General features: G+C 40.3%; 1 protein-coding gene across 1 annotated transcript in view; it reads right to left on the bottom strand.

Moving 5' to 3' along the window:
• Positions 1 to 15,655, bottom strand: part of TSHR (thyroid stimulating hormone receptor) — a 216,985-nt gene that overhangs the window by 86,478 nt on the left and 114,852 nt on the right. The window contains exon 3 of the mRNA XM_006884633.1: positions 14,035 to 14,109. Within this exon, the coding sequence (XP_006884695.1) occupies positions 14,035 to 14,109 (75 nt within the window). The remainder of the gene's footprint in view (positions 1 to 14,034; positions 14,110 to 15,655) is intronic.

The raw sequence follows: 15,655 nt of genomic DNA on the forward strand, positions 1-15,655 counted from the left end.
GGAGGGACAGCACAGGAGGGGAAGGCCCTCTATGAGGTGGATTGATTCAGTGACTGGGATAATTGGGATGGGAGTGTCAGAGACAGTGCGATTGGTACAGGACAGAACCCAGTTTGGGGCTATTGTACATAGGGTCGCTATGAGTCGCAAGCGACTCGACGGCACATAACAACAACAACAACAACAACAACAAGCTATGGGGACTCTGTATTTATGGTATGCTGCTGCTGCTGCTGCTGTGTGCCACCGAGTCAAAACCGATCCCTAGCTGACTCTACAACAGGTTTTCAGAGGTAGGAATTGCATGGGACGAGATTGCCCATCCTTTTACTTTGGGGCAGCTCGTGGTTTCGAACAGTGCCTTTGAGGCTGCAGTACAGATTTTTACCACTAAGCCCCCAGAGCTCAATTATGATATAAAATTACTATTATAAAAAGCTATAAAAAGACTACTCATAGAATCAGTCTTGGAAAAAAACCACCAAACACCAGGTATGGGAGGAAGGGAGAAAGGAGTAAAAAGAAATAAATATACCATGAACAATTAAAAAAAGATATGGGAAACTTTGTTGCTAATAAATACAATTAATAGTACAAGTAAGAACTTTATGAAACACAAAGTTATAATACTTTATTTTAAAGAGATTTGATTCAATGTATTTAAACATAAGGTATAAGATTTGACAAAATATTTTCATATCTATTAAATCTTTAGCTCCTTATATTCCAGTTTAGAAACTATTCCTATTTTTCATTGATAGGCTATAACTTCAAAAAACAAATCACTTCCTATCATTATCAAGGCTTTTCAATAATCGTTGTTGCTGTTATGTTCTGTCAAGCTGCCTCCAACTCATAACAACCCTCTGTACAAAAGATCTAAGCATTGCCTTATTCTGAGCCATCTTCACAATGTCAGAAATGCTTTCGCCCATTGTTATTGTCTCTGTGTCAACTGTTGAAGTCTTCCTCACTTTATTGGACCCTCCACATTTTGTAGCATGATGCTTTTTCCAAGGCCTGGTTCATCCTGATAACATATCTAATGATATGTTGAGATAGACTTTCACCACCCTTGTCTCTTAGGAGCACCCTGGTGGCATTTTCTCCGGGACAGTTTTGTTTCTTTCTTAGTCTATGGGATATTCAATAGTCTTCTCCAACATCATAACTCAAGGGCATTGATATCTAGTTTGTCTATCTTATTTATTGTCTAACTTTCAGATATAAAGGAAACAATTGAAAATACCATAGCTTGGATCTGTCACACATTTATCCTTAAGCTGACATCTTATTTTTTTTAGCACTTTGGAGAAGTCTTTGACAGCAGATTTTCACAATAGAACATGTCTCATTACTGCTGCTATCATAAGAGTTGATTGTGGATCCAAGTAAAATGAAATAATTGACAGCTTCAATATTTTATGTCTCTATCATGATGTCTAACTCATAAAAACAATAATTAATGAGAACAATATCATTAATATCACATGCAAGCAATATCATTAATATCACATACAAAATACTGCTGAAGATCATTAGAGAAATGGCTAGAACACTATATAGATAGGGAACTGCTAGAAGTTAAAGAATTTAGAAGAGGTTGTAGCACCAGAGATATCACTGTTGATGTCAGATGGATCCTGGCTGAAAGTAAAGAATACCACCAGAAGAATGTATGTTTATGATTTATTGACTATCCAAAGACATTTGACTGTGTGGATCATAACAAGTTACAGGAATGGGAATCCCAGAGCATTTAAATGTGCTCATTTGAAACGTATACCTAGACCAGGAGGTTGTTGTGTGAAAAGAGTAAGGGAGCACTACATGGTTTAAAATTAAAAAGAGTATGTCAGGGTTGTATTCTCTCTCTAAACCTATTCAATCTGTATGCTGAGCAAATTAGAAGCTGGGCTCTGTGAAGAGAAATATGGATTCAGGATCAAAGGGACACTCATATAACCTGCTTTATGCAAATAATCCAGGCTCGCTTGCTCAAAGTGAGGAGGACTTGATGCACTTGTTTCAGAGGAGCAAAGAATACAACCTTCAATATAAATTACACCTCAGTGTCAAGAAAACAAAGATTCTTACCACTAAACTGATAAGCAACATCAGGATAGGAGGAGAAAAGACTGAAACTGTCAACAGCTTCATCTTACTTGTATCCACAATTAACACCCTTGGTACCAGCAATAAGGAAATCAGTGGATACATTGTACTAGGAAAGTCTGCAGTTAGGGACTTCTCCAAATTATTGAAGAGTAATGATGTTAGTTTGAGGACTACAGTGCATCTGATTCAGGCCTTGGTCTTTGCTATCACTTGTTAAAGCATCTGAGGGCTGGACAATGAATAATGATGACAGAAGAATTGATGCCTTTGAGTTGTGGTGCTGGAGAAGAGCACTGAACATCCCACGGATGGCCAAGAGAACAAACAGATATGTTTTGGAAAGGGTGCAGGCAGAGTACTTATAGAGGCAATGATGATGAAGCTTCACTTCACATATTTTGCTAGCAGGGGCTATTCCTCGGAGAGGGACATGATACTTGAGAAGATAGAGGATTGGCAAAGGAGAGGAAGACCCTCGACCAGGTGGATTGACATGGTGACTGCTACAATGGGTTCTAAAGTGTTAGGAAGTGTGAGGATGGCACAGGTAAGACAAGTTTCAGATCTGTTGTTCATAGGGTCACTATGGGTCGTTCTTGACTTGATGGCACCCAGCAACAACAACAGCATCATGATGACGCTGTCTAGTGTTTCAGTGGTGAGGATTTTTGTTTTCTTGATGTGGAAATGTTACCTATATTAAAGGTTTTAGTCTTTGATTTTCTGCAGTAAGTACTTCAAGTCTTCTTCCCTTTCTGCAAGCAAACATGTCATCTACATAGCACAGGCTTTCAGATAAGTCTTCCTGATCATGGCTCTTGATGATTCCAATTCCCATGCTACATTATACTTCAGAGATTGCAATTTCTCAAATAGTTGTTGCTTTTGTGTACTGTCCAACTGGAACTGACCCAACGCTGACCCTGCAGCGAGTTTTTAGAGGCAGTTAATTGCAGAGGGATGAGATTGTCCATCCTTCTCCTGTGGAGTGGCTGGTGAATTTGAACACTGTGCCTTTGGTAGTGCAGTGCTGCTTCTTACCACCAAGCTACCAGAACTCCTTCTCAAATAGGGTGTATGTTATTGTGTACCATCAAGTCAGAATTGACCCATAGTTGACCCTCCAATAGCTTTACAGAGGCAGTTAATTGCACAGGAGGAGATTGCCTAGCCTTCTCACATAGAGTAGCTGGTGAGTTTGAACTCTGAACCTTCGGATTGCAGCGCAGCTTCTTACCTCTGGGCTACCAGAGCCTTAGTTGTTCTACTTTTGTAATTGTTAATGAGTTATATTTATCCTTAACATTCATTCTATGACTTAATGTTGTTGTTATATGCCATTGGGTCGCTTATACTTCATCACAGTCTCTGACACACCTACTCCCACTACTCCAATCACTGAATTGGTCCATCTCATTGAGGATCTTCTTCTCCTGCACCGCCCCTCCACTCTCCCAAACATGACATCCCTCTCCAAGTACTGGTCTCTCCTTGCAACATGCCCAAAGTATGTCAGATGAAGTTTCAGAATCCTTGGCTCCAAGGACCATTCCAGCTTCACCTTCTCCAGGACAAACCTGCTTGTTCTCCTAGCAGTCCATTCAACACTCTTCTCCAGCACCACAGCTCAAAATCATCAATTCTCTTTCTATAATTCCTAGTCATTGTCCAGCTCTCTGATGCATAGCATGTAATTGAGAAGAGTATGGCCTAGATCACACGCACCTTAGTGTCCAGCCTGATATTGTTGCTTTTCAATACTCTGGGGAGGTCCCTGACAGCTGACTTTACCAGTGTAATACATCTCTTGATTTCCTGACTGTTGGTACCAAGAGTGTTGACTGTGGAGCCAAGCAAACTAAAACTCTTAACTATCTCAATCTCTTCACCATCCATTATGATGCTGCCAATTGTCCCACTGGTGAGAATCATTGTTTTCTTGATGTTGAGCTTCAATCCATATTGAAGACTGCAGTCCCTGACCTTCTGCAGTAAGCGCTTTAGGTTCTCCTCAGTTTCAGCAAGCAGGGTTGTGTCATCTGCATAACGCAGGCTCTGGATGACTCTTCCTCCAATCCCACTGCCACACTCCTCCTCCTCCAGCCTAGCATCCTGGATGATCTGTTCTGCATACAGATTGAAAAGGTATGGAGACAGACTACATACCTGGTGGATACCCTTTCCAATTTTGAACCATGCAGTGTCTCTTTCCTCTATTCTGATAACTGCCTCTTGGTTTAAGTATAGGTTTCACATAAGCACAATCAAATGTTCTGGGATTCCCATTCTTCTCAGAGTCAGCCACAGTTTGTTGTGATCCACACAGTTGAAAGCCTTTTTGCATAGTCAATGAAAGACAGATAGACATTCCTCTGGTACTCTGCTTTCTGCCAAGATCCATATAACATTAGCTATAAGATCCCTAATACCATGGTCTCTTCTAAACCCAGCTTAGACATCTGGCAGTTCTCTGTTGATGTATTGCTCCAGTTGTTTTTGGAAAATTTTCAGCAGAATCTTGCTTGCATGTGATATTAAGGATATTATTCAATAATTTCCACATTTTGTCTGGTCACCTCTCTTTTGAATGGTAATGAATGTCGATCTCTTCCAGTCAGTTATTTTTGTTATGTGCTGTCAAGTCGCCTGCTACTCATAGTAAATCTATGTACAACAGCCCTAAACCCTGCTCTATCCTGTGCCAATCTCACTGTCTCTGACACACCTACCCCAATTATTCCAGTCACCGAATCAATCCACCTTATAGAGGGTCTTCCTCTCCTGTGCTGTCCCTTCACCTTTCCAAGCATGACATCCTTCTCCAAGGACTGGTCCCTCCTTACAACATGTCCAAAGTATGTCAGTTAGGGAAAGGATAAAATAGAAGTTAGAGGCTATAGTTAAAAGTGGCAAGAAGCTTCTACAGTCCCCAAAGGGATATGGTTCGAGTCTCCACGGGAGAAGGATTGGCAATCTCCTCTTGTGCGATTAATTGCCTCTGAAAACCCTATGGAGGGTCAGCTATGGGTCAGTTCCAACTCCTGGTACACAACAATGACCACAACAACTTTGGTGAGGAGCAACTGGTATGTTAAAAGCTTGTGAGTCGCCATCTAAGCTGCAGCTATTGGTCCCTCCCTGTCTGGAACAAAGAAAATAGAAGAAGAGTTGTTTATAAACATTGATTTTTATGGTTTTTGGTGCCATCGATTAAATGATGACTCAAAGTGACCTTATGAACAACAGAGTTGAAACTTGCCCTTCCCTGTTATCCTCGTGCTGTCTCCTTTGTTTGAGCTCATTGTTAAAGTCATTGTCAGCCCTTCTTGTTGAGGTCTTCCTCCCTTTCCTGACTTCCACCTTTCCCAGTATGATGTCTTTTTTTATGACCTGGCCCCTCTGATAACATGCCCAAAGTCTGTGAGATGAAATTTCACCATCCATGCCCATCTGAATCAAACTTCAGTCACCAGCAGAGCAAATCTTGTTGGTCCCCCCTCCCCACCCCAGAAAAGGAGGCTGGTTTTGGAAACTTCCTGTATAGTATAGGGGTTTCATGTGACTTCTTGGTAATATCTGTGTTTGGGATGCCATTATGTTAATGTTATTAAGTCCCTGGCCAGCCAAATTCCTGTAGCAAAAAATCCCAAGTTGAGGATCAAATCCTCTGGAAATCATTGCTATTGGTGGAAAAGTGGTAGACCCGTGGAAACCAGACTCCTTTGTTATCTGGGATATTGATAGTTTTATCTGCCGATCCCACAGCACTCACACTGACAGCCAGCCGCCCCCCCCCCCCCCCCCCCCCCCGCCCCCAACCTTCAAAGCCATACTAGCACCTTCAGTTTCTGAAACCTACTTGGACCATGTTTGACACTGGCTACACCTTAGTCTTTAAACTGACATCATTGATCTTTAGCACTTTAGAGACATCCTTTATGGCAGGAACTTTTTCCAATGCCATATTTCTTTTGATTTCTTGACTGGTGTTATCACGGGAGTTGACTGTGGATGCAACTAAAATTAAATCACTGATAGTGTCAATCTTTTGTCCAACTATCATGATGTTGCCTATTGGTCCATTGATAAGGATATTTGTTTAACACGTTGCCACACACTTTTAAACTGATGACCGTGCTTAGAAACACATTTTTTTTTAAACCGTCTTTTGCGGCAACGTGTTAATTGATGTTGAGATGTAATGCATATTGGAAACTATGAGCTTTGATCTTCTTCAGTTCTTTACATCTTCACTCTTGGTAAGCAAGGTCGTGTCATTGGCATAATGCAGGTTGTTGATGAACATTCCTTCAATGCTGATGCCACATTCTTCATATAGTCCAATTTCTAGAATTATTTGCTCAGTATACAGGTTGATAGATAAGAAGGTTACAGCCCTGATGCATACCATTCTTCAGTTTAAACCATGCAGTGTTCTCTTGTTCTTTTGTTTGTTCGTGCAGGTATAGTTTTTGCATAAGCACAAGTAAGTGTCCTGGCACCCTCATTCTTCTTGATGTTATCCATAATTTCCTATGATCAAAAGTCAAATGTCTTCACATAATAAACCACAAATGAACATCTTTCTGGCACTCTCTGCTTTCCACCTTGACCCATCTGACATCAGCAATGGTGTCTTTCATATCCTGGCTTTTTCTGACTCCAACTTGAATTTCTAGATGTTTCTTGTTGATCCACCATTCCAGTCATACATCAATAGGAACCCCCAGAAATTCAAGCTGAATTCAGAAGAGACCATGGTCTGAGGGATATCATTGCTGGTGTCAGATGGATCTTTCCTGAAAGCAGAGAATACCAGAAAGCTACTTACTGCAATTTTTATTATGTCCAGTTATCTTCTGAATTATCTTATTACTTAAATTCTTGGACATATTAATTATAATTGTCTTAAAGTTCATATGTCTGGAGGAATAGCAGAGATTTCCAATATCTGTATCTCCTGTGCATCACATCCTCCCTGTTTTCCTCTTGATTTCTTCCCAGAAATTCTAACGGCTTTTTTGTATTGTCAAGTTTTTATAGTAAACAAAAAAATAAGTCTTTCATAGGCCTTCATGGTTTATGGATGATCTATTTGCTGTTATAACACATACCTAAAATGAGATTGTTTAAAAATTTTTAGACAAAATCCTGACTTGTTTATTGGGAACCATTCTCCTTACGTGAACTCTGAACCAAATTTTTTATTCCCACAGCCCTAGGAGATGGTCTAAAGCACTGGTCAGTCACATTCTGTCAAGCACTACTGTTTACAATTGTTGGAATTTACAATTCAGTAAATGCTTCAAATGTAAAACAACCTATTGGTTATGATTATTCTTAGAAATAATCTTCTATCTCTTCCAGGCCTTGTTGTTTTCTTGATCCTCCAAAACCTCAAATACACTTTTTTCTTTTTTCCTCCCCGCTCTTTTAATTCTCAAATGAACAATTGATCTGTTGTAGCATTTAAGACCTCAGTGTTCTTGAAGGCAGTATGAGGCAGTCTTGAGAGCATACATTCTGCATCTCACATCAGTGGTTTAAAAATTCTGTTCTTATTCTTTAATGATTATGTGACCTGGAGAAACATATGTAGCCTCTTTATGCTTATGTCTGTCTAATATACTATTTATTTATTCCCATCAACTCAGAACTCACTCCAGCAAGTTTTCAACAACAAAAGCAGCAAGTGGATCTGACTTGTAGCTGACCATTCTGTAAACTTTTAGAGACTGTAATATTGCACAGGAGGAAGCTGCCTGTCATTATCATGAGGAGCAACTGACGGATTTGAATTTCCTGTCTTTAGCTTGGCAGGACAACTGCCTAGAGACTAGGACACCAGAACTCTACTTTGATATATGTTGTTGTTGTTAAGTACTGTCGAGTTGTAAATGACTCGTAGCAACCCTATGAATGAAAGACCTGAGCACTTGTTTAACTTTGATTGTTTCTCCAAGTTTATAGGGTTTCCAGAGGCAACCTGCTTGCAAGCTTGTTTTAATTGGGAAGCTCCTCCAAATGTTGTCCACCATGGGTAACCATTATTGCATTTGGTACATCAGTGTCACCGTGTTTAGCATCACAGCAACCATGAGTTACCTCTGTGCAGCAAACGGACAGGCCAGTGCTATACCAATTAGAAGAATGTTTGACCAAAAACAATTAAAACCAGGCCTGAGGGCCTCAGATTATAAATAATGAAAACAATAATCCCTACTTCCCAGGGTTATTTTCTGAAGGTTCAGTGTATGTTAACTAAATAAAGCATATAAGAGTCTTAATGTAGTGTTTCTTGTTGTTGTTAGATACCGTTGAGTCATCTACAACTCATGGCCTTATGAACAACAGATCTGAACCTTCTTCTATCCTGTGCCATCCTCACAATCTCTGATCTACTAGAGCCCATTATGACAGTCACTGTGTCAACCCAGCTTGTTGAGTTTCTTCCTTGCTGTTTTGAACTTTCATCTTTTCAAGCATGATTTCCTTTTTCAAAGACTGACTCCTCCCGACATGCCCAAAGTGCGTGAGCTGAAGTGTCACCATCTTGCCTTGAGGAAGCACCATGGTTGCACTTCCTCCAAGATGGACCTGCTTGTCTTTTTTGCAGTTCATGGAATATTCAATACTTGTCTCCAGCACTGCAACTCCAACATGAATTCTTCTGTAAACCTTATTCTTGTTCAATGTTCAGATTCATAGAAAGTAATTGAACGGATCATGGCTTGGATGAGGCACACCCTAGTCTTTACATTTACATCCTTGCTTTTTAGGACTTGGGAGAGGTCTTTGACAGTAGATCTTTGCTATTGTAACACATATTTGGATTTCTTGATTGCTTCTGTCCTGGCTATTGATTGTATAGTGGCTAGAAATACCAAATCCATTAGTATTGGATATTTGTCAACTCGCAGTGACCCTCTAGGCCTGTAGGAGTTTAGACGGAGTCATTGGGATTCCAGGGCTGTAAATCTTTACAGAAGCAGACAGCCACACACATCAACCTCCCATTAAGGGGCTGGTGAGTTCAAATCACCAAACATTTCAGTTAGCAGTTGAGTGTACCAACAGATACCCTTGTCTAAAACATACTGGACGCTTTTTCTTTTTCTTCATTAATCAAATGATAATACTGCAAAACACATGGCTTCTTAAAAGAATGAAATGTGCATTTGCATTGTAAAAGATGGGAAGCCAAATTTCAGACCACTATTATATGAAAAATCATGTGCTTATTCAGGAATTGAAGGAATCACGTAAGTTGGAATTTCTCTTGTGACAGATCACAGGAAATGAGCTGCCTCCTGCAGACAAGAGGTAGGTAGGTCCCCTGGCAGAGTGACTGTAAAAGTTTATATGCATGAAACACTTCCTTCCTGAGCTAAGCATTAGGTTGATAATAGAGAAAAAAATTTGGCTATATTTGTTGTTGTTAAGTGCCATCGAGTCACTTGATTTACAAGAGAATTTTCTTTATGATTTGCTTCTCAATAAATACACAGAGAGGCCGGGCTTATGGCACGTCAGTTGTTTCGAACTGCTGGCCCCCTGTCTTTTACACTCTCTGTTTGCTTATACATTCTTGGTGTTTTGTCTCATTATTAATTATTAATATACTTTACCCTCAGTCTGCAATAATAAAAAACTCTTTGAAATAAAATCATTATTTCTAAAGTGTCGACTGTTTCCTGAATGCGAGTCATTATGGTCAATGCTTACATGTATCATCTCTTTTGTTGTTGTTGCTGTTGTGCACTTTTGAGTCAGAGCCCTCCAGTGGGTCTTCAGGGGCAATTAATGACCTGGTAAGAGATTGCCCATCTTGCTCCCATGGAGCAAACTCGCAGAATCCAATTGCATGCCTCTGGGATTGCGGTGCCGCTTCTCACCACTAGGCCACCGGGGCTTCCTGCTTACATGCATGATCTCTTTTCGCATTTATAGTTACTATAAGCAACTGGGAACACTTACGGTCTTTATTATTAAAATAAGGTAACTGAGAATATTAAAGATCACATGGATTTTCCAAGGCTGGGCAGTGAGTTGGCAAAGAAGCCAGGATTTGGAGGACCTATATATGAGCCCCTGTGACCAGCTTCTTCTCAACTACTTTGGGCATGTTTTCAGGTGGGGCCAGTGCTTGGAGAAAAACCACCACACTGGGAGAGGTAGAGGGTCAGGGATAGAGAGGAAGACCTTCAACAAGGTGGATCGACACAGTGACTGTGACAATGGGCTTGAGGAAGGAGCAGGATGGGGCAAACTTAGAGTTGCTGTTCATGGGGTGACTATGAGTTGGAGTCAACTGAATGGCACAAACCCCAACAATAACAATATAACCAACTGCAGAGCCAGAGCTTTTAACCATTGTAGTCTAATCTCACTAAGCCATTATCTTTCCCAACTAAGAAATTACTGCTTCAGAATCTTGTACACTCCTTGGCCTAGCGTCATGCTGTTAGGTGCCATCAAGTTGAGTATGACTCATTAGTGACCCTATGAAAAACAAACTTGAAACTTGTTCTATTCTGCACCATCCTCACAATCTCTGACCCACTCAAGCCCACTGCTGCAGTCACTGTGTTAATCCACCTGGCTGAGAGTCTTCTCCTTTGCCATCACTCTGCATTCCAAGTTTGATGTTCTTCAAGTAATAACCTTTCCTAGCAACATGTCTCCAACATAAGGGAAACAGAGCTTCCTCATCTTTATAACCCTAAGGAGCACTATGCCTGTACACTTTCCAAAAAATCTGTTTGCTGTTTTGTCAATTCATGGGATATTTAGAACTGTTCTCCAACACCACCATTCAAAGGCATCAATTTTTCTGTCATCCTTAGTCATTGTCCAGCTATCAGATTAATAGACTAAAAGACCATGACCTGAATCGGGCACATCTTAGTCCTCCAACTGACATCTTTGTTCCTCAATAATTTGAAGAGGTCTCTGACTGCAGACTTTCCCAGTGCAATGCAGCTCTTGATTTCCTGTCTGTTTGTACAAAGGATGTTAATTGTAGACCCAAATAAGAGGAAGTGATAGTCTCAGTCTTTTCTTCATCTATCATGATGTGCCTATTCATCCAATGGCAGCAATTTTTTCTTTACTGGATGATGAGATGCAATCCACATTGAAGGCTGTATTCTTTGGTCAGCTGCAGAAAGTACTTTGAGACCTTCTTTCAGCAAGCAAAGTTGTGCCATCCACACAGTGAAGCTTATTGATGAGTTTTTCTCCAAACCTGATGCCACAGTCTTCCTCATAGAGTCTAGCCTCTTCAAAGGATTTGCTTAGTATATAGATTGAATTGATATGGAAAAAGGATACAACCCTGAAGCACAACATTTCTAATTTTAAACCATGTAGTGTTCTCATACTCTGGTCACTCAACAACCTCTTGGCTTCAGTATAGGTTTCACACGAGTACAATTAAGTGCTCTGGGATTCCTAGTCTACTTCATGTTACCCATAAGTTGTTAGGATCTACACAGTCACATGCCTTTGCATAGTCAATAAAGCACAAATAGATATTCTGGTATTCTTTGCTTTCAGCTAGGATCCATCTAACTTCAGCAATGATATCCCACAGTCTCTTCTAAATCCAGCTTAAACTTCTGGCAGTTCCCTGCATATATACTAGTTCTAGTAATTTTTGAATGATCTTCAGCAGTATTTTGCTTGGATGTGATATTAATGTTTGTTGTTGTTGTTGTTCTGTGACTCATAGCGACCCTATGTACAATAGCCCTAAACCCTGCTCTGTCCTGTGCTAATCTCACTATCTCCTACATACCTACTTCCATTATCCCAGTCACTGAATCAATCCACCTCATAGAGGCTCTTCCTCTCCTGTGCTGTCCCTCCACCCTACCAAGCATGATGTCCCTCTCCAAGGACTAGTTTCTCCTTACAACATGTCCAAACATGTCAGACAAAGCATCGCAATCTTTGCCTCCAAGGAGCAGCCTGGTCTCACCCTCTCTATGACAAACCTGTTAGTTTTCTTAGCAGTTCATGGTATATTCAAAACTCTTGTCCAATACCACAGTTCAAAGGCATCAATTCTCTTTCTATCCTCCCTAGTCATTGTCTAGCTCTCTGATGCATAGCAAATGATTGCAAAGACTGTGGCCTGTATCAGATGCACCATAGTCTCCAGAATGACATCATTGCTCTTCAGTACTTTGGAGAGATCCCTAACAGCAGACTTTCCCATCGCAATACTCTTTTGTTTCCTGCTGCTGGTGCCAAGAGTGTTGACTGTGGAGCCAAGCAGACTAAAGCTGCTAACAATCTCAATCTCTTCACCACCCATCCTGATGCTGCCAATTGGCCTGGTGGTGAAAATCTTTGTCTTCTTGGTATTGAACCTCAATCCGTATTGAAGGCTGCAGTCCTTTACTCTCTTCAGATCCTCCTCAGTTTCAGCAAGCAGGGTTGTGTCATCTGCATAATGCAGCCAGGCTCTTGATAAATCTTCCACCAATCCCAATGCCACACTTCTCCTCATACACCCCAGCCTCTCGGATATCTGTTCTGCATATAGGTTGAAAAGGTATTGAGATAGGACACATCCCTGGTTTACACCCTTCCCAATTTTGAACTATGCAGTGCTTCCTTGCTCTGTTTTGACGACTGCCTCCTGGTCCAAGTGTAGGTTTCTCATTAGCACAATCAAGTGTTCTGGGATTCCCATTCTTCTCAGATATTAATGATATTATTTGATGGTTTCCACATTCTATTGGATCATTTTTCTTGGGAATGAGAAAAAATATGTATCTCTTCCAGGGAGTCAACCAGGCAGCTGTCTTCCAGAGTTCCTGGCATAGACTGGGTGAGTACGTCCAGAGCTGCATCTTTTATTTGAAACATGTTAAAAATGGTGTTCCATTCATTCTTGGCGCCTTATTTTTTTTTACCAGTGCTGTCAGTGCAGCTTGGAATTCTTCCTTCATTATCATTGATACTTTCTGAAATATTTCATTATCATATGATACTTTCTGAAATATTTCAGTGTCAACCAATTCTTTTTGGTACAGTGACTCTATCCATTTCCCCTCTGTCTTCTTTTGATATTGTTCAAGATTTTACCCATAGCATCTTCAAGAATTGCAACTTGAGGCTTGTTTTTCATCAGCTTGAGGGATGCTGAAGGAGTTCTTACCTTTTCTTCTCCAATTCTAGGTCTCTGTATATACCATTATAATAGTTTGCTTTGTCTTGAGCTTCTTTTTGAAATCTTCTGCTCTGCTCTTTTATTCCAGCATCTCTTCCCTTGTTTTTGTCTTCTTAACGCATTAGTGCAATTTTCAGAGTCTCTTCTGTCGTCCATTTAGGTTTTTTCTTTCTCCTCCTCCTTTATATTAACCTTTTGCCCTCTTCATGGATGATATCCTTAATGTCGTCCTACAAGTCATCTGGTCTTCGATTACTGGTGTTCAATGAATGCTTCATACCTATTCTAAAAATGATTTTTAAGTTCAGGTGGGATCGACTCAAGAATATATTGTGGTTCTCACGGACATGTTTCAATTTTCTTCAGTTTCAATTTGAACTTGTGCATGAATAATTGATAGTCTGTTTCTCCTGTGCCCTCGGGTCAGCACTCAGTAAATATTAGCTGATATACACACATACACCAATAAAGTCTGAGGACACCATAGTTAGAGACTGAAATAGCAGTCCAGGAAGACAACTCCTTATGTTGCTTTTCAGTGTCTAATTACTGAACTGAGAGGTAGGTAGAATGAATGAACAGAAATTCAGAGTGAGAAAATCAGAATTTTGTCATAAGCAGGGATTTTGGCTGAGGCTCTCTAACCTAGTTCTCATTGTTCTCTGAGGGCCCATAGCGATCAGTCGTGAGTGGGCACGGCTGGGGATCCTGAAGCGTATTCTCATTGTACTCACATGTGAGCCACTTTGCTCATGTTGTAGAAGGAATGCGATTCCAGCTGCTGCAGGGTTGCATCTCTTGAGAAGTAGCTAAATGTCACAAAAATACAACACAAAGTAGGAAGTTAGCAGGGTTGTAAAACATACTAATAATTTTATTAGTATATCAAACATACTTATAATCTTGATATAACTTTTTCCCCCCAGAGGCTTTCCAGATCATGCCACATTCACAAATCCTCCTGATTTCAACTTGCATTAAAGTTTGTTAATATTAGAGAATCCTGGTGGTCTAGTGGCAAGAAGCTGTGCTGCATTCCTGAAGGTGTGCTGTTTGAATCCACCAGATGCTCCACTGGAGAAGGAGGGGCAATCTCCTCCAGTCAGATCCAATTTGATGGCCACAACAACAATAACAAATTTATTAATATACATATATTTCATTTCAGGATAACTGAAGTGTCCTGACACAATAATCTTTTCCTTTAAGTCTCATTCAGATGCTATTTACTTCAGAAGCTCCTCCAAGATCACGTTCCTCACTCAGCACTACAACTTTCTCCTTTCACTAAAAATAACATCATTCTTTTCCAGTGATTACTATGACATTTGTGCTATGCTCTTTAACTCTCTGAAATGAAAAATTACTTTGATTTTGCTGAGCATTGAACTGTGAATTTCTTTCACAGTGTTTGGCATTTAGTAGACTCAAGAAGTAAGTTCTAAGTGAATGAACAAATGGATGAATACATGAATTATTAACAGTAGCAGAAACTGCAAAGTTTTAGAAAAGAATAAAGAAATTCATAAATTGTTGTTATTATATGCTATTGAGTTGCTTGCAACACATCGTGAACCTAAGTATGATAGCTCTGAACCCTATACCTGTCCTAAGCCAGTCTCACTGTCTCCGACACACCTGTCCCATTACCCCAGTCACTGTGTCAATCCATCTCATCATCTCAGTCTTCCTCCTCTGCACTGCCCCTCCACCCTTCCGAATATGGTGTCCTTCTCCAAGGACTGATCCCTCCTGGCCACATGCCCAAAGTATGTGAGACAGAGCTTCAAAATCCTGGCCTCCAGAGAACAAGTTAGTTTCACCCTCTCCAGGACAGACCTTTGTTTGTACCTGTGACAGTCTATGATATGTTCAATACGCTTCTCCAGGACCACATCTCAAAGGCATTAATTTTTCTTCTATCATCATTATTCTTTGTCTACCTCTCTGATGCATAGAAAGTAATTGCAAAGACCAGGCACACCTTAGCCTCTTTTTATAAAATCATTTTTTAAAATTTTAATAATTTAAATGAACATTTACCGAGATTTTGGATTTCCATTAATTGATTGTTGCACTTTTCTCCCTGCCCGGCCCTCCCCTCTGCCTCCCAGTTCGCTCCTCTCTTTGAAAAGTATAAGAAAAATTCCTTTTTTGGTATACAATCCCCCCTGCACCCCTCCCACCACCCCAAGTAGTGCAACCTTATTGTGGACTCTTGTGATAACTATAATACTCTATCATATATTGCTTTTAAATTATTCTCTCCCTCATCTGTTTCAATGTAGTATACACAATTTATCCAGTTTTTCTCAGTCTTACCCCAACCCTGATATCAGTCCCATTTTACAGCAG

The sequence above is a fragment of the Elephantulus edwardii genome, unplaced genomic scaffold, assembly GCF_000299155.1.
Source record: "Elephantulus edwardii isolate Elephantulus edwardi_28Jun2011 unplaced genomic scaffold, EleEdw1.0 scaffold00037, whole genome shotgun sequence".
In the NCBI taxonomy this organism is placed as follows: domain Eukaryota; kingdom Metazoa; phylum Chordata; class Mammalia; order Macroscelidea; family Macroscelididae; genus Elephantulus; species Elephantulus edwardii.